The 19,855-nt window shown below is 31.1% G+C and overlaps 3 protein-coding genes across 4 annotated transcripts; all 3 read left to right on the top strand.

Annotated features, from left to right (window-relative positions):
* The first annotated feature begins 1,479 nt into the window (after positions 1-1,479).
* LOC129288654 ((6-4)DNA photolyase) lies at positions 1,480-5,405 on the top strand. 2 transcript variants are annotated; one of them, XM_054925334.1, is made up of 14 exons: positions 1,480-1,876; positions 2,049-2,120; positions 2,245-2,325; positions 2,527-2,697; positions 2,765-2,836; positions 2,969-3,055; positions 3,189-3,290; positions 3,381-3,464; positions 3,593-3,679; positions 3,783-3,854; positions 3,932-4,045; positions 4,391-4,478; positions 4,568-4,663; positions 4,861-5,405. In XM_054925334.1, exons 1-14 carry the CDS (start codon positions 1,517-1,519, stop codon positions 5,043-5,045), a joined length of 1,671 nt encoding a protein of 556 aa, XP_054781309.1. In that variant the 5' UTR covers positions 1,480-1,516; the 3' UTR covers positions 5,046-5,405. The 2 variants fall into 2 exon arrangements, with proteins under 2 accessions (XP_054781309.1, XP_054781311.1); XM_054925336.1 differs by having other exon boundaries at positions 1,481-1,876; positions 3,192-3,290.
* A 3,594-nt stretch (positions 5,406-8,999) lies between these two features.
* Positions 9,000-9,603, top strand: LOC129289295 (uncharacterized; the record flags this gene model as incomplete). Its single annotated transcript, XM_054926071.1, is given in 2 exon segments — positions 9,000-9,233; positions 9,236-9,603. Coding segments are annotated over 2 exon segments (369 nt in total), but the record flags the coding sequence as incomplete, so codon positions are not given.
* Positions 9,604-16,239: 6,636 nt separating this feature from the next.
* Positions 16,240-18,005, top strand: LOC129288995 (protein DUF642 L-GALACTONO-1,4-LACTONE-RESPONSIVE GENE 2-like). The gene is made up of 3 exons (XM_054925826.1): positions 16,240-16,397; positions 16,538-17,050; positions 17,275-18,005. The coding sequence occupies exons 1-3, from the start codon at positions 16,253-16,255 to the stop codon at positions 17,802-17,804; spliced, it is 1,188 nt and encodes a 395-aa protein (XP_054781801.1). The 5' UTR covers positions 16,240-16,252; the 3' UTR covers positions 17,805-18,005.
* The last annotated feature ends 1,850 nt before the right edge of the window (positions 18,006-19,855 follow it).

The following is a 19,855-nucleotide window of genomic DNA, read 5'->3' as shown; positions in this document are numbered from 1 at the left end:
TTTGACATTAGTATGAAATCAAGTATTCTCTTATTGTTTATTCATTATTTATTAAAGTAATATTTTAAAATGCTTGGATATTATATATTTGTATATTTACATATTTCTTTAAAAATTACATATTATTTTTTGCACGGAATTTTTTTTTAAATATTATGAGGGTTCCAATTATTGAACTCCACACCCCATCTTTAGTTCTTTATTAAGTTAACCTCCCATAAAAAAGATAAATTAAACCAATTGTATTCTTGTTAGGAAAAAGAGACTCTTAACTTATAAAATTAAATGTGTTAGCTCAGGTGACATCAAAGAGGTATAGTGTGGGTAGCAACAAAAGATTCAAAATCTTTCTCAGTAATTATTAAAACAAATTATCATCATCATTATTATTTTTTTCAAATTAGAGTGATGTCTTTATCCAAAAATTGATAATCAATCTTAAATTAAATATTCCTATAATATTGAGAATATTACATTCAGTGGTGGAACTACCTTATACTTGGAGGGGGCCATGGCCCCGCCAAGTTCCACCACTCAATATATATATATATATATATATATATATATATCTATAAAGGAAATTGCAATGATATTCTATCAGAGATAATAATTTTGAGGTTTCTCTTCTCCCATTCACATGTAGTACTATGTAATCATGCAACATCTGATGTTTGATGTGCCGTTGCAAATGTAATAAGGTATCTTAATTTTAGAATAAGAATTAAAAACTACAAATTTTTAATAAGAGTATTACCTATCATATTTTTTTATGATTAGTTAACACATTTCTTATAATCCCATTTATAACGTTAAAAATAGAAGAGTTTTTTATTTGTATTTATAAGGCATATTATAGACTTTTTATTATAAGTTTATCTTTTTATCCTTATTAAATGTCAGTGAAAGAAAATATTTATCAAAATATGTATATTTAATAAGAGTAAAATTTAAAATTTATTAAATTGTTATACAGAGTCATTAAATTTTATAATTTTCATATATTTTGATATAATATATTAAAAATGATTTATAAATTGAATTTTAAGAAGTTTCTAACTTCACTTTATATTTTTTTTAATTTTTTTCTTATATCATTTAATTATATGTACTTTATTTTTTATTAAAAATATTAGCCCTAAAATTGATGCTGGTTCTGCCCTGATTATAATAACTTAATAAAATATCAATATTATTTTGCTTTAACGATTTTTAATATATCCGTACTTTCCCGCCAGCGAAATGCAACTCCAAACCTCATCCACAATACAATTTCTTTTTTCGTTATTTTAGAGATGCTACGTGGTCCCTCAGATACCATTACATCACTACCCTGCGCCAACTTTTCTACTCTACGCCATGGCTGCAAATCTCAGCGGCAGTTGGAAATTCATGGCTCCTTTCCCTGCAACTCAAACCCGATTCAACTCCCTGCGCACGTTAGAACCAACCCTCTCAATTTACTTCTTTCTTTCTATGTACATTTCTTCCAAAGGCGCGAAACAAACTAAACTACCTTATGCGTTTCTTGTCTCTTTCTCTTCCTGTTTGCTTGGCTCAGTGCACCAACACTTCTATGGCGTCCGGTTCGGCTTCTCTAATGTGGTTCCGAAAGGGTCTTAGGATCCATGACAACCCGGCTCTGGATTTCGCCCGCCAGGGGTCGGATCGTCTTTACCCGGTCTTCGTTATCGACCCGCATTACATGGAGCCCGATCCCGGCGCATTTTCCCCCGGGTCTACGCGAGCTGGTCTGAACCGGATTAAGTTCTTGCTTGAAAGCCTTGTGGACCTTGATGTGAACCTTAAGAAGCTCGGATCACGATTGCTGATTCTTAAGGGTGAGCCAGGGCAGGTTCTGATTCATTGCTTGAAGGAGGTATTCTGGTTGATTCCTCTCTCATTATGACACTCTAATTTCTTTTAACTGTCGCTGTTCTTAAAGATTATTTTAAACATTCTGAGTATTGGTTCATTGTTTTCACGGTTATATCATATATGACTTGGGTATTTTAATTTGTGATTTCCGTTTCTTCTTTCCAACGATGCAGTGGAACATCAGAAAGCTTTGCTTTGAGTATGACACTGATCCATATTATCGGGCTTTAGACACTAGAGTTAAGGTAATTTTAGTAGAGGATTTAGATATTTTAAAAGACCAAGTTCTTGTTGTCAAAAGTCAATAGTAGTAGGGAATGGCTGGTGAACGAGCTTCTTTTTAAATACAATTATTGTTGCTTGTGACAGAACTATACGATGGCCTCTGGAGTTGAGGTTTTTTCTCCTGTGAGTCACACGCTCTTCAATCCAGCGGATATTATACAGAAGGTAAGACTGAAGTTTAAATTGAACAATTTATCTGCAATTGGATGCTAATCATTTTCTGTCGTTAAAATTTGTTATAAAACTCAATATGAATGGTTTTTTTCTCTCTTCTCAGCGCTCAATAAAATTCTTAGGTGATCTATTATTAAAATAATGTAATGACACTAATAATTTGTCCATTTGGTTTTGCCAATGCCTAAAAAGAATGGAGGGAAGCCACCCCTCAGTTATCAATCGTTTGTGAAGATTGCTGGGCAACTGACAATTCCTCTATCAAATACGGTTTCCTCACTTCCTCCCGTCGGACATCTCGGAAATTGTGAGATTTCTGAAGTTCCAACAATTGAAGAACTCGGATACGGAAACGTCAAACAGGTGAGAAGATATAATCCTTTCCTATTGAATTCTTTATGAGTTCTTACTAAGGAGAAGTTGTGTGCAGGAAGAATTCTCTCCTTTCAAAGGTGGTGAATCAGAAGGATTGAAGAGGCTGACAGAATGCATGAAAGAAAAGGTACTTTCTATCATTTAAATAATTACTTCCTAAGACTAACTGCATGTACATGTAGGTGGTGATGAAAGATCCGTCATTGCAGATTTTTTACTTGGATAGTATGTGATAGTTTCTTCTTTCTTTTTATTGTAGGAGTTCGTGGCCACCTTTGAGAAACCCAAGGGTAATCCATCTGCTTTTCTGAGGCCAGAAACAACTGTTCTATCACCTTATTTGAAAGTGAGTCAGGCTCAGTAGCAATTGAATTGTGTAACATGTTTCGTTTTTTGTGAATGGATTATAAATCAAAATGGAATCTTGTGCACTTTTCCATATTTCTATTTTTCTCATTGTTCACCCGGTCACTCCTTGGCAGTTTGGTTGTTTATCCTCCAGATATTTCTACCATCAGATTCAAGATGTATATAAAACTATGCCAAAGCATACGTCACCACCTGTTTCTCTTCTAGGACAGGTCAGTCTATCTCTAAAAGCCAGTGATGTTTGTTTTTCCAGTTCTAGCATTGGGAAGCTCAAGCTACAGCATATCTTTTTTCATGCGTAGTTGTTATGGCGAGACTTTTTCTACACCACGGCATTTGGGACTCCAAATTTTGATAGGATGAGAGGTAATAGAATATGCAAGCAGGTAAGGACAAATTATCACTAATGATAGTTGTTTTATCTGCATTTGGCCGATATTTGACATTGATTTATGAGGAATATGCAAAATGGAAAAGGAAGACAAATATTTTGAAATATATTGTCAAATGTCAGATCCCTTGGAAGGATGATGACAAACTTCTGGAAGCTTGGAGGGAGGCTAGGACCGGATTTCCTTGGATTGATGCCATCATGGTTCAGGTGAGAGGTTTGACATCCTTATTCTAAGGAACAATAACTTGCCACTTCGAAGCTCTATCTTTCATTCAGCCAATGAATTCGAATCTTTCGTCTGCTGTTGTAGCTACGCCAATGGGGTTGGATGCACCATCTAGCACGACATTCTGTTGCATGTTTTCTTACTCGTGGTGACCTGGTATCGGATGCTACCCTAAACTATTTAATTTTCTTTACTCTAATGTCTTTAACAATTTTGTTTGTTTATTCTGACAGTTTGTTCATTGGGAGAAAGGGCGTGATGTCTTTGAGAGGCTTCTTATTGATTCAGATTGGGCAATTAATAATGGAAACTGGCTTTGGCTCTCTTGTTCATCCTTCTTTTATCAGGTATCAGATATAACGCATTACTTGTACTAAATTCAGTGAGAACAAACTTTTCTGCCACAAAAATACAAATATGACCTTTATGGAATGTGTGACTTAAGGTCTACATTGCTCCTGATGCTTGATATCTTTAGTTATGTGATAACCTAAGCTGTAACCTCTAAGCTTCTCAATTTTTTTTTAATGTAATTAAAATACAGTTGTGGTATTCACATTGGCTGTCTTTTTTACATTGTTTTCATTCGGGTTTGATTGTTTTGCTTTGAGTGGATTGATTGTAAAATTTGAGAACTTGAATCCATTATTTTCCTCTGACCCTTTTCACGTTTATTTTGTCATCATGATCAGTATAATCGTATTTATTCCCCAATCTCATTTGGTAAGAAGTATGACCCTAAAGGAGATTACATCAGGCATTTTCTCCCTGTCTTAAAAGGTAAGTTAGAGTTCTTTGAATTCCATTGTGCTCTATTATCCAGTCAATGTTCACCTGGATAAGTTCTAATAATGAATATTTGTGACCAGATATGCCCAAGGAATACATTTATGAACCATGGACTGCTCCTCTCAGCGTTCAGAAGAAAGCAAATTGCATTATAGGCAAAGACTACCCCTTGCCAGGTCAGTTCTGTCACCATAAGGTTTCTATCTTCCCCACATCGTTATTTTAGTTTGCATGTTTGTCTGCTAAACTGCTAAAGGAATATTCAATTCCCTTCATAAGAACTTTGTCTTTTTGAGTCCATATTTGTCATCTATGTTTCTTTCTGTTCCATGTTAGCCTATTCCTAACTTAGGCTCTGTAAGTTGTGTTTCAGTTGTTTCTCATGATTATGCGAGCAATGAGTGCCGAAGAAAAATGGCTGAGGCATATGCGTTGAACAAAGAATTGAATGATTCAATAAGCGAAGAAGATCTGAAAAATTTGAGGAGGAAACTAGAGGAAGGTCCACAAGAGCAAGAGACTAAACATAAAAGATATAGACAGAAGCTGATCGGGTGATTGAAAAACTTAGCTGGGTTTTGCTCTTGCATGCCTTGAATTACAGTTGGGAATATCGTTTTGCATCATTAAAATACGTATATTGCAGTGCAAATGTTCATACAGTAGAGGACAAAATCCAACGGATGGATTTTCTGGAGTAAGTTTAGGTGATAATCTGCAGTTTCTTTTATGCCTCATCACTAATCAATGCCTTGCAGTTTAAAAAATTACTAGCACAAGTGAATACTCTTTCGCTTAAAAAATTGTGATGTAACCTTTCATTTGTAAGTTGTAACTTTAATGTTAGTCCAAAAAATAAGTGTTAGTCCAAAAATAAACTTAATTGTAGTGTTAGTCCAAAAATAAGTATACTCTTTAACAAGTATTTGATTGATTGCTACTTTAATGTTAGTCCAAAAAATAAGTGTAATGTCATTGTTTAAAAGTTGGCATATTTATTTAAAATTTACTATTAGAGTTAATGAGTAAATAGAGTTTTGAACTCTTGCTCGAAAATCATCCTGAACCCTGAACTCTTAAAATATGTAAAATAAATCTTAAATTTTTAAATTCATAGTAAAATAAACCTTGATCGTTAACTTTTTTAATACTGTTATTGTTCATGAGTGTACTATAATAATCAGGGTTAAATTTATAGAAAAATAAATCATAAACAATACCTGTGTGTATAGTAACGGTGAAAAGTTAACGGTTAAGATTTATTTTGCATATTTTAAAAATTTAAGATCCAGAGCAATTTTCGAGTAATAGTTCAGAATCTTATTTACTTATTAATCCTTAATATTATTAACTTATGTTTTCATTAAAACAACTTGTGAAAATGCGTTTAGATAAATTAGAATTAAACCTTGTGGTTAAATAGTTCTTTTTACCAGGACCGACAACTCTTGCTAAAATATTATATGTAAATTGATTGATAATATTACAAAGACATAATTTTTTTTATAACATTTAGTATTTTATTTAAATATGTAAATGATTATAAACCTTTTATTGCTGATGCTGAGTTTTAGCTTTGATATCTCTCTGGATCATGATATAAGGTATTGATAACTATTTTATCGTTCTAAAAAAAATTAGTTGAACACTTAATTGTTTATTTTTTTTACATATTTCTAATTATACTTTCATTTCATAAATATCCTACTTAAGTGCTTTAATAATACTAATTGAAATTCTAATGTATGATTTTACACGAATAAGTATGTGAAAGTACATAACAAGCATACAAATGGCATTGAGGGAAAAGAGCAGGAGTAGTTGAAATTTTTAAATAGCATCAAATGCTACAATGTATTAATTTTAATTATATACTCTTTTCATTTAAAAATATAAGGTATTTTTTAAGAAGTTAGATGTTCAAAAATATAAGGCATTTTTAATTTTTTAAGTTATAATCATTATTTTTTTTTCTGAAAGTGTCCATATTGATAATGATTTTATATTTATTGTAGTGTATTTAATAGGAATAAATATGAAATGATAAGATTGGTTTGAAAATAGATAACTACTTTATTGAAAAATAAGATTCGATTAAAAATACTTTCTATTTTTTAATAGAGGGAATACTTCATATGCATAGGTAATTTTTGCTTCCTGTCCAATTTTGGTTAGAACTCAACAGAATTAAATATATTTCATTTATTAAAAATATAAAATATTTTTTAAAGGATTGGATGTTTAAAAATATAAAAAAATTAATCTTTTATAATTTAATTTTTACCTATTAAATAATCACTTTATATTTATTTTAAGATAAAAAAATTATTAAATTGAAGTAAATATAAAAAAAAGATTAGTTTGAAGATAAATAATTACTTTATTAAGATGTGAGATTTAATAAAAAATGACTTTTATTTTAAAATAGAGGGAGTATGTTCTTTTTATTTTTAAAAATTTTATCATTAACCTAACTTTTCTCCTTATAAATCTACGATCTATTTGAAATAAGAAAAGTGATATTGTCATTATGGTAGAAATAATTTCGCCATATGAACTTGTATTTAGCAAAATTATTTTTATTTTTTAATTATAGGAAAAATATTTTTCTTATTTTATAAAGAGGAACAAGAAAATATCACCTAGAAGATATTTCACATCTAGGGAGCCACCAAAATTTGCCTATTTATCAACAATTCAACATCCTTAAAAAAGTGCACTTCAAGATCCCAAGGAGCTCAACCCCAACAAACTTCACTCCTAACTTCTTCTGAACTGCCTCCAACGTCCACGTCCTCACCTTGTCAGCCTTATCCGCTTTTCAGTTCCCCTGCTGCACCATCCACAATACCCTTTCTTTCACACATTGACACTTGTCTTTTTATTCCTAGATTACCCTTCATTTCCTGTCCAATGCAATCCAATCCCCTCGCTCTCCCAACACGTTGAAGCATCAAGCGCATTCTTTTCAAAGATCCTGCCACACCTGATTTCTCCTCCCTCACCCACCGCTCAATTACCTTTCTCGCAAAGTTCTCCCAATCCTCAATTAATCGGCGCGCAAACGGTGGTTGCTCTTCCAACGTTTGACAAACTTGGACATCTATTTCTTTATTTATTGTTTTTTTTTTTTTTCAAGATTACAAGGGGATTTCAGTCAGATTGTTTTATGAATAAAATTTGGTCCTTAAATTTGTCATTGCTCTTGGTAGCCATTTCCATTTTAAAAAGGAATTCTCTAGCAATTTTCTCTAATTTTTTAGTAACATGTACTATTTAATAAACATGTAAACGATTTCAAACATTTCACGTTTACCTGTAATACGTAAAACAACTCCAAGAAAAAAAAAAGTTACATGACTTCTTTCTGGTTTATATAAGATATGCTCCTTCAATTAAAAAATGAAAGGTATTTTTAATCTAATCTCACTTTTCAATAAAAGAGTTACCTATTTTTTAACTAACTCTATCTCTTCATATTTGTCCCTATTAAATACTCTATAATAAATATAAAATTATTATCAATACGGGCACTTTTGACAAAAAGGCAATGATTATATCTCAAAAAACTAAAAATACGTTACATTTTTAACATTTAATTTCTTAAAAAATGCATTACATTTTTAAACGAGGGAAGTATTTAACTAATTTAAGGGGAACTAAAGAGATGAGATTAAATTGTTAACTTTATTTAAAAAGATAATCCGTATTTAAATGATTTTTTAAAATTTGCATTACACTCTTTCTTTTCTTATAATTAATAAATTTAAATAAAAATAATATTAAAAAAATATTTTATAATATGGATAACTCCGATGTGGGAGTATTGAATATGTGAAAGTACATATTATCTAACAACTAACAAGCACGTAAATAGCCTCAAGGGAAAAGGGTAGGAGTAGTTGGAATTTTTAAATAGCATAAAATGCAGTAATGTATCCTTGGTACGCACGAGGTTATTTTTCCTTCCGGTCTAATTTAGGTTAGAAGTTAACGTACTTAAATCAAAGTTAATTCAGATGGCCAAATTTTTTTACTTTTTATTATAGGAAAAATATTTTTCTTATTTTTATAATTATTATTTGTAATTGTAATTTACCAAACAGAAGGAACAACAAAATATCATCCAGGAGACATTTCACATCTAGGGAGCCACTAAATTTTGCCTCTTTATCAGCAATTCAACATCCTTGAAAAAGTGCACTTAAAGACCCCCAAAAAAGTGCCTCCAAAATCCACGTCCTCGCCTAGTCACCCTTATCCTCTTTTCAGTTCCCCTGCTGCACCATCCGCCATACCCTTTCTTCCGTACATTGATGATTGTACTTTCATTCCTAAATTACCCTTCATTTCCTGTCAAATACCATCAAATCCCTCACTTCCAAACCTTTGAAGCATCAAGCGCATTATCTTCAAATAATCCCGCCGCACCTGATTCCTCCCCCTCCCCCACCTCCCTGCGCTTTTGAGTTTTTATTAACTTCCTCGCAAAGTTCTCCCTCTGATTTCTGAAACGACCTTCATCTTCTCCAATGGCGACCGCTTCTCTCACGGTTTTCCGACCCCGCCATCCGATCTTCGATCAAACCCGAACCAAGCAACCGGAAACAGGTTGCTACGAACTGGTGGGCTCCGTTGTTCGGAATGTCGTCGGAACCGGACTACATCGATGGCACGGCCAGATCGCAGGCCGTTGAAGCCTTGGGGTCCAATAACGAACCCGTCCGTCCCAGATCCAAGTTCGCCCCGGATGCTTCACTGAGGAAAAGGCCAAACAGCTCCGGATGAAGACCATGGAAACGACAACGTTCCACGACATCATGTACCACTCCGCGATTGCATCCAGGCTCGCATCCGACGTTTCGAAACGGTTCGACAAATAAGAACTGCCGTCGCTGGTGGTCCGGTAAGTCCCAAGCCGCTGGTATCCGTCGGACTTGGGTCCGATTCTATTCCTTATTTGTCGATATGAAATATCTTGAAAAAAAGAAGATCTGTGTGTCATCTGAAGACCGTTGGATCGTATGTCTGTATGATTTGGGACACTGATGCTATTGACTATTGTGTTATGAATCATATTATGTCTATGAATATGAATCTCTATGTGTTCTTTTAATTTCTTATTTAAAAAAACTAATCTTTTAATTTTTGATTTTAAGTCGCGTACAATTCAATGTTTAATTATGATTAATTATGACTCATTATAATTTAATGTTTTAATTTTTAATTCACTTATAATTCAATCTTATTCTCATTAAATAAGAAGGATAAAAAAATATTTGTCCCTTACTTTAAAATATTCTATTCTTGCTCTTTGACGTGGATCTAAACTAATATAAAAAAGAGAATTAATAAAAGTTGAGAGATTGAATTATAAAAGAGTCAAAAGTTAAAAGACTGAATTATAAATGAGTAAAAAATTGAGAAATTGAATCATAATGAGTCATAATGAAGAACTGAGCTATGAGTTAAAAATTAAATAATCCAAAAATTAATTTTTTTAATTTTATTTCTTTTTAATTTTCATTTTTGGTTGCGGTCTAAAAGTTGAGTAAAATGATATATAATTTTTAAATGAAGGTAACTAGTTGGATTTCCTTTTTCAGGTGGAGTGAAAATATGAAACTAGTTGCAAATTTGGTGGAGTGGAGGGATATTGTGATATTACTTATTAAGTTTTAATTTTATTACAAAAATTATAAAATTAACCTATAGGTTCAAATTCAATAGTCAATACATACATGTACGGGCTCATATTCAGTGCTTATTATAGCAACGTCTCGACATCCAGATTAAATCTAAATTTAAAGTATATTATATATTTTTATTTTATATTTATTAAATAAAAATTATAAAATAATTTTTTATTTTCATTTTGATTTAAATTTAATTTGGAATGTTCAATTTAATATTAATTTTTTATAATTATTATATATTGATTATTCAAATGTAATCTTTACAATTCTGATTTAATCTGCTGTTAATTTGGATTGTGTATAATACATCTGGATAATTAATATATATCAATTATAAAAATTTTAATATTAAATTAAATTTTATAAATTAACTCTAGACTATATTGAAAATAAAAAAATTTATTAAATTATTTTATAATTTATTAAATTTTTTATTTTGACAAATATAAAATAAAATAATATTTTAAATCAATCTAGATGATTCAAATCTCATGACACTGATGAGCACCACTGAAGTTCAATCCCAATACATGCGAGTGGTTTTAGTATTTTTGGGTCACTTGATAAAATAAAATAATACTTTAAATCAATTTAAATGGTCCAAATCTTATCACATTGATAAATATTATTGAAGTTCAATCCCAATACATATGAGTGATTTTAGTATTTTTTGGTTACTTGATAAAAAAAGAGTTTGATGTGCAATAAATTTTGATATTTTTGGAGACAAATAATTGGCTTAGTTGGTGATATGTAAAAGAATGTTAAATGAAGTGGACAATAGAAGATTTGAAGGACCAGATTTTTATGCATGTTTTCAGTGAATAAAGAAATTCTCTCTAGAGCGGCAATCGACCCAACTCCAAGAGACTCGTGGCCAAGATAATAGTCATTCTTTTTAGAATTATAAAGTAGTTTTAATTAAATTACATTCTTTAATAAATTAGTTAATCATTTTTAAAATTACACACTTTTTTTATGATTATCTTTATTTAATAGAGTCACTCAATTAAAAAATCTTCTTAATCACTCCTTTTAGCCTAATAATGCTCATTAAATTTATTTTACAACCTTATATTTTCAAAAGAACTTTTAAAAAACCATTCATTTAATATTTCATTTGTAAAAAAAAATATTAAAAAGAGAGAGTATAATAAAAAGGATAATATTAAAAAGACATCATTAATGTATTCTTATTCTTATCAAAATATTTTATATTTGGAGATGTTGATTTTTTTTAAAAATGTTTTATAATTTAAGATGGAGTAGTATGTCCTAATAAATGATGTTTTTGGAAAAGTCTTATTAATCCCTGACACATTATTTTGAAGCAAAATTTCTTATAGTATTAAAATGAGGGAGAAGAAACATTAACACTCATTAAACAGACTGGGAACGTGATAAAGAAACTTGTAGCCTTGGCTTGTCATTGCGCATAACTATGCCAATAGTTATCTTCGTTTTTTTTTTTTTGGGTAAAAGTAGTTATCTTCATTTTGTCATGTTGTGGGGATCTAAACTTATCAAGCCGAAGAAGATTTGAATAGAATCAATCAGAAATGAACCAAATCGACACAGAATGAGGTCCAATTTTGACCCCCCCCAAAAAAAGGGGAGAAAATATTAATCAAGAATTGTTAGAAAAAATTTATATTAATTAAAAATTATTTATTATTAAAATTTGAATAGACACTTATCAATTTATTTAATTTTTTATTAACAAGTATTCATTTAGATTTTAACAATAACTTATTTTAAATTAATAATAGTTCATTTGAGTTTTTTTCATTCAATTTTAGGAATAACTAACCCGTAATTGATATAATTTTTTTTTAATGTTCCCTCATCGCTATTTTTTCAAAAAAAAAAAAAGGGAATAAGGCCTGGTTTGGTTTATGACTTTATGTATGAGTTTTGAAGTGATTAAATTGGTTTTTTTTTTTTGGATAGATTTGAATTCATTAATTAGGTTTCAACCAAACAAAACCAATAGCCACACTTTAAATACAGAATGATCTTTCATACATGATCTTTTAGGCCCAATTCAAATCTAAGTTTTACTTTTGCCCCCTTCTTTAAATTTATTTAATCAATTTATGTTTTTTAGTGAACAATTCTACAAATAATTTAACATAATCAATAACTTGATTTACAAAGGAGCTTTAAAAAATAAAATGAAATTTTACCTATTGATCGAAAACGAAATAATAATAATTCCATGTAACTGGTCATCCGTTCAGATCCATTGCTTGAATCTAAAGCCTCATCCTTAATTGCCAAAGCAGCACATGTGATTGTGTTCGTAATTGCTTCCAAATAATCTAACCAAAAAAAAATTATATTATTACCATTGCGCCTCATTCAATGTCATGTTCTTGATACCAATGCCATTAATCTATAATTCTCTCTCTCTCTCTCTCTCTCTCTCTCTCTCTCTATATATATATATATATATGAATATAATCAACTAATCGTGTAAGAAGCGATATGATTCATTTGGTTTGCAAATAGTATTATGATTTGAAATAGCTGTCAAATAATGGAATTTAGTTTTTTTGCCAACAAGTAGCATATAATAAGGTGTGTGCTTTGCTGTTGTGTGACATAATGTTTCAATTTCTTTATTTTCAAAATTAGTTTGTCTCAATTATTAGATGATTGTATCACAGAAGTCTTTACATAACGTATAGGACAAAATTTTAGTTTATAATTATTGCCATCAATAACATTAGCATAATAAGATATGATTTTGGGAATAGTGATGTGATTTGTGGTACTTGTCCTTTATCAGGACACATTGTTTTGTTTTTGTAGTATACAAGCTATTCAGCATTGCATAATATTTGCAAGAAACCAGTGGTTTATAAATAACAGTGATATGATTTAAAAAATATAGCTTGCCTTGAGTTTCATTATTTGTTTGCTAATAATAGATACTTAATTGGTAATTCAACATTTGATTACATTTGAGCATCATTAAAATAATATATTTATATAGGTAATAAATTTAGTTTTTTTTTTGGGCCAACATCGGGCATATTATTTCATAAAGGCATCCACCAACCGGGAAAAAGCAAAAGCAAATAACAAATCCAACACACAAGGAAAATAATAATAATAATAATAATAATAATAATAATAATAATAATACAAGCAAGACATATCGGCCAATACCACGCTTAGGAAGAGGTGGCTCGCATCCATTCAAAGACGCTTCAAAGTTCATGGCATCTTGGCCTAGAAACAAAGACAAAAAGCTCATGTGAATTTCATTTAGGTATAATTAATTATAAAAATAATTAATTAATATGATTAATTTTAATTATAATTGATTATGTTATAATGCAATATGTTTGAATATTATTTTTTTAAAATTAATTTTAATGGAATAATCAATGCTTTAACAGTAAAATCGATTCATATAATCAATCTGAGGTCAGTTATTTGAAAATGTAATTATGCTTCAATAATCAATTATCTCAATTTTCTATTTGGATAATTTTGATTGCAATCAATTACTTAGCCAAATAATTGATTACTTTCTCAATCCAAACATGTTGAAAGGAGGTGATACATCCTATCAAATTTACATCCTTAAAAGTTGCAATAAAATCAGTTACAAGATTGCCTTTGCATGGAACAAAGGCAATAGAGAACCTACCCTTAGTGGCCATAAGATTGATAATATCTTGGAGAACATTTCCACACCTCCAATCTCCTAACTCAGGTTGATATTTCTAGACACAATTTATGAGAGTCAAACAATCACTTTCAAATATCACTTTATCATATCTTAAATTAAGAACCAATAGCAGTGCTCTCTTTAGAGCGAGGGCTTCCATCATAAAGGAAGAAATTTATTTCACCTTATCAGCAAAAGCTCACATAAATTCACCATACTTATTTCTATAGATTATACCAACAGAAGCTTCATTTGTGTCCCTGATAAAAGCCCCATCACAATTAACTTTAAAGTACCTGAGTGGTGGGTTAATAAATTTAGTTTTGAAACCATTTGTTTGTTATAATATAACAGTGACTTATTAGTTGTTGAATGGCAGTTGTTATTGTATTAATATTACTTGTTAATATGATATAGTCTGGTAAAAATTGGAGGGTTTAAAAATTAATTATCAATTAAACTAAATTCATATATTTTAAATGTCAATTTATAAATAAAAACTTGTAAAATACATGATTTATTTTTTTTAAATTGAATTGCATTTTGGGGTCAGTTTGGATAACTCCCAAAAGCATATTCAAATCACATTTGACATATATGTTTTTATCAAATCAAACAAATAGTTAAATCTCAAATGAACTTTTGCCAAATATATAAACTGAATACTAAACATACATTAGCCTAGTGGCTAGGTGGTGGTGGTGGTGGGTTGACTTTTTTTTTTTTTTTAGAAAAAAAGGGCAAGGATATTATAATTATTTGATACTCACAATTATTTACACTTGGTCCAGTAGAGAATTCAAGTTCTTTTGGTCTTCACCCCCACCCCCATAAAGTGTCTTCGAAGGTCCTGCAGTGATGTTTCCCCTTTATTTTATTTAATTTCTTTGAAACGCAGCCTTCATAATTTTCATTGCAATTGTTAATCACCTAGTGCCTCTTTAGATATGGCCCTGAAATCACTTAATTGAACTAAAACTATGATTTTGATTAAAAAAAAACACCTAAACAGTAAACACTCCTACTTTCTCATAATCAAAATAAATTATTTAAACCAAAATCACTTTTTTTTCTTAAGTTGAGAGAAGTAGCTTTTGAATTTCAATTATAACCTTAGACGCATTTACTATTGGTAAAAAATTTCACTTTTAAAAACTGGCTTGAGGACTATGGTTTAATTAGTGTTAGGTTGTTTAGGTATAAGTGAAATTAAATTAACATGGGAAATCCTATATTCATATAAAGTTGAATTAAATAATTAATATTTTTTCGGTCTCTATTATAAAGCACATTTTAAAAAATTTCTTTGGTCCTTTATATAATTTTCATTTTATAATATCATTTTTCAATTTTATATCTATTTTAAATTTAATTTTATATCTCAATGTTTATTGTATATATTTCTCTTCTTATTTTTAATAGGTGAAAAAGTTGATTTTTTTTCATTTAAAGACATATTTAATGAATCAATTGTCATTTATAAAAATTTTCTCTTCCTATTATTTGATGAAGTAGCTCAAGTTTTTTTTTTAATAATAAGCACCATGAGATGTATAAGATATACTCTCTCTAGTCCAAAATATGAGTAGTTTTTAGGAAAAATTCACATACTAATATAAGTCATCATTCCCATAAAAATATACTCCCTCCGTTTAACAAATGTAAGGTATTTTTTGAAAACTTGAATATTCAAAAATATGAAGTATTTTTAATCTTTTGAGGTGTAATTATTACCTTTTTTTAAAAGTGCCTCCATTGATAATAACTTTATATTTATTATAAGGTGTTTAATAGGGTAAATATAAAAAGATAGAGTTAGTTTGAAAGTAGGTAACTACTTTATTGAAGATGAGATTCGGTTAAAAATGCTTTTACATTTTTGTATGGAAGGAATATATTATTTTTTTATTCCTAGTCCTAATTATGAAGCTTCTCATAATGAGTGATAGATACATATATACAAAGATCTAAGTTAATAAATATAAAGAGTAAAATGAGAAAAAAAAATTACATGTACTAAATTGCTTATGTTTTGAATCAAGATTAATGGAAGGAAAATGTTTATATTTTAAATTCAAGAGAGAGTACATATCAATATACGGAGGGGTGGCCCTGTCATTTTGATCCAACAAAGTTAGACCAATCATGACCTTCTTAGAAAGATCCTTGCATCATCATCTCCAACTCGAAGCCATGTGTGAGAAACAGCATTTGGCAATGGTCGTTGATTACATATATTGTGCTGAGATCTGTTTGCAATTTTTATATTAACATCTCTTCCACAACAACAATTGAGGATCCTTCCAGTGGCATTCTCATAGTTTCATCTCATTCTCAGTGGCATTTCCAGATTCTAACTCAGATATAAACCATCGCCCCTCTCACCCATGGATCTCATTCTCCTTCCCTCTCTCCTTTTCTCTTTGTGGACCTTTCATTCTTTGTTCAATTTGTGCTTCAGAATGCAGAAGCTTGAATTTCTCTTGCTTCTATTCCTAGCAATCTGCCACACCACTTTTTCCATTCGTGATGGTAATAACCTCTTTATATATATATATATATATATATATTATATGTGATCAATGATAAACTCAAGTTTACTACGTTTTTGACAAATTACCTCAGTGAAGACCACTCACTATTTTTGTGCTACATGCTTAAAAAATTTTCAGGTTTGCTTCCCAATGGCGACTTCGAGCTTGGCCCTGAACCATCGCAGATGAAAGGAACAGAAGTCATAGCTCGCAATGCCATACCCAAATGGTCCATTTCTGGGTTCGTTGAATACATAAAAGCGGGCCAGAAACAAGGTGACATGCTGCTTCTTGTACCTGAGGGATCCACTGCTATTAGGCTGGGAAATGAAGCTTCCATTAAGCAGAAACTAAAGCTTGTGAAGGGAATGTTCTACGCCATAACATTCAGTGCAGGTCGCACTTGTGCACAGGATGAGAAGATCAATGTGACTGTGAGACCCACAAGTGAGAAGAGTGACTGGGGTGTGTTTCCTATTCAGACAGTGTATAGCAGCAAGGGATGGGACTATTATGCTTGTGGGTTCAGAGCAGATTACCCAGAAGCCGAGATTGTGATCCATAATCCTGGTGCAGAGGAAGATCCTGCTTGCGGACCCGTTATTGACTCTGTTGCCATCAAGGCCTTGTACCCACCTAGAAGAACAAATGGTAAATTCTGTCTCTAAGAACTCAGCATCATATATACATATTTATTTGCATAAAAACAATTTCATAAGAAACATTTAAACTTAGTGATCTAAGTACGATGTAGTTCAAATCTGGACTGAAGAGTTTGAACCCTTCACTAAAACCACCCCATACCATATGCATACACATGTTTTTAATAAACAAACTAGTTAATTGAATTGCTTGTTTTGCATTGAACGTTTCAGATAATTTGCTGAAAAATGGAAACTTTGAGGAAGGTCCATATGTTTTACCAAAGGCAGATGGTGGGGTTCTGCTGCCACCTAACATTGAGGATGCTCACAGCCCATTACCAGGATGGATGATAGAGTCTCTCAAGGCTGTGAAGTACATAGACTCTGATCACTTCTCTGTGCCAAGGGGCAAAAGAGCCATTGAACTTGTTGCAGGGAGAGAAAGTGCCATTGCCCAAGTGGTCAGAACACAGATTGGCAAGACCTATGTGCTGTCATTTGCTGTGGGGGATGCTCACAACGCTTGTGAAGGTTCCATGACTGTGGAGGCATTTGCAGGCAGAGAAACTATGAAGGTTTCTTATGATTCTAAAGGCAAAGGAGGGTTCACTAGAGGGAAGCTTCAGTTTAAGGCTGTGTCTTCTCGCACTCGCATCTCGTTCTTTAGCACATTCTATAGCATGAAGACTGATGGCTCTCTTTGTGGACCTGTTCTAGATGATGTTAAATTAGTTGGTGTTCGTTTTTTTAGACATGCTTGATTGGAATTTTGAGTTTGTGCATTGTTAAGACACATCCATCACATCACCAAATTTGAATTTGGAAGCCATTTGTACCTCCAACATTTGATTCGTTTATTCCATTATAAATTTTCTGCTTATTAGTTGTCACCAGCCCGTGAGCTGAGAATTACATGTTGTAACATTTGGTGTATAGATAATCCATTGAAATTTTATTTTTGATTTCCCTTCTTTTTTTTTCAATTTCATGAATTCATTTATTCATACTGTCTGTTTCTTTACCCAGTTGCGAAAAAAATTTGTCCACTCAAACAAACTTTTCAATTTATAACAGGATAACCGTATATGAACGAAAAAATGCCAATATTTTCTTAATTTATCCATACAAATGGAATTAATAGAAAAGAAGAAAAATATATATATCTTCATATAGTTCATACACAGATCATATCTTTTTCTTTTTATACATACATACATACATACATATACATACATATATATATATATATATATATTGTATGTCCACTTGGGCACGTGCTATTGTTCCATTATCGATCTTGATTATAGAATCTTTCCGGTTTACTTTCACGGGAATCGCTATGGTGCAGAACGCGCTGAACGATCTTGTAGGGAATACATATACGAGGAAATCTTTGACGCGACAGATCAGTTGCATGAAGAATTCATATATATATATATATATATATATAGCTGCGATATTACCCTTGTACTATGACTGAGATAATGAGCATAAGAGAAGGTCTAAAGCTCAATTAAAAGAAAGATTAAACTGTTTTCACAGTCAGGGAAATCCATTGAGAACATTTAAAAAAAAAAAAAGTAAGATAAGTTAAAACCTGCTTTCAGAGTCTGAGAAGATATTGGGAAAAGCTCATGAATTGGGAGCTATGGTAGGATTATGTGTTTAGGGAAGCAAGTAACTGTACCGATTAGCTTCTCTATGAGGCTGAAATTGTTACTAATGTAATAGCTTTTATTTTGACGGACATTAGGAACATCATAAATACTTATACTATACTACCTCTGTCCCTCTTGAATACAGGACATTTCTAATTATTTTATCAAAATTAAGAAGAATTAGTTGTCTCATTAAAATGCAAGTAATCTTTGATGAAATATTTTTAATAGTGTTAAAGATTGGATTGCAGTGTTGATTTTAAAAATAAAAAGGTTGAGGTTCCTGAAAAGACTTTCTATTCTTGCTAAAATAGAATGTTACTGCTATGTTTATATAGGATATAAACTAAAGGTTGACTGTTTGGGTGGTCAATGTAACATCCTAAATTTTAATTTTTGAATTTAATTAATTAGTCAAGGGTAAATAGGTAAAATTGAGAGTCATTTGATTTAAGGGTAGTTAAAGACAACTAAAAGGTCTATTGGCTTCATTTTCAGCCTTTTAATCAAGTCCAGAAGGGAACCGAGCCATCTAGGCCTAAGTGGAGGACCGAAACCACCACAGCCCTCTTTGTATCAAATTTTAAATAAATCGAGTTATTACAGCTTGCGCACCAAAAAAGGGAAGGAGAAGAGAAATAGAGGAAGGGTGATGATAAAGGCTTGTAGGTCTGTTAAGGTATCAAAATTGGAGCATTTTGAACGTGTTTCTAGATTAGATAAGTCTTCCCTTTGCACAATTTCGAGTTAGATTTTGGAGTTAGGAGAGCAAGACTTTTGGCCCAAAAACATTGAGTCCAGACCCATTGGTTCTAATGGGATTAATGAGAGTTATTTAGCTTAACTAAACCTAATTTTAAAAATTTTACAAAGTTATGAGTTTGGGTCTACGTTTTGGACAAACCTTTGCCACTTTAAATGAGATCTTGAGTGTTATATTAGTTGTTATTTAAGCTAACGTGAGTTAGTAAACTTATTGGCTATGAATTTGGACTTGTAGTTGGCAAGTTGAGGTTATAAAAGGGGGAGTTTGGGACTTGCGAGTGGTATATAAGTTGATGTTTAGTGATGTGGTTATTGTTAGCTATAAATTAACCTTGTCACACATTGTTTGAACTCATTTCAAGCTCAAGAAGCAAGTGGTTTAGGATGAT

This window comes from Prosopis cineraria, unplaced genomic scaffold, assembly GCF_029017545.1.
Source record: "Prosopis cineraria cultivar Desert tree isolate PC_DT_omini unplaced genomic scaffold, ASM2901754v1 PC12, whole genome shotgun sequence".
Lineage (NCBI taxonomy): Eukaryota > Viridiplantae > Streptophyta > Magnoliopsida > Fabales > Fabaceae > Prosopis > Prosopis cineraria.
Note: the sequence above shows the minus strand (reverse complement) of the source record. Positions and strands in the feature narration are given on the sequence as shown.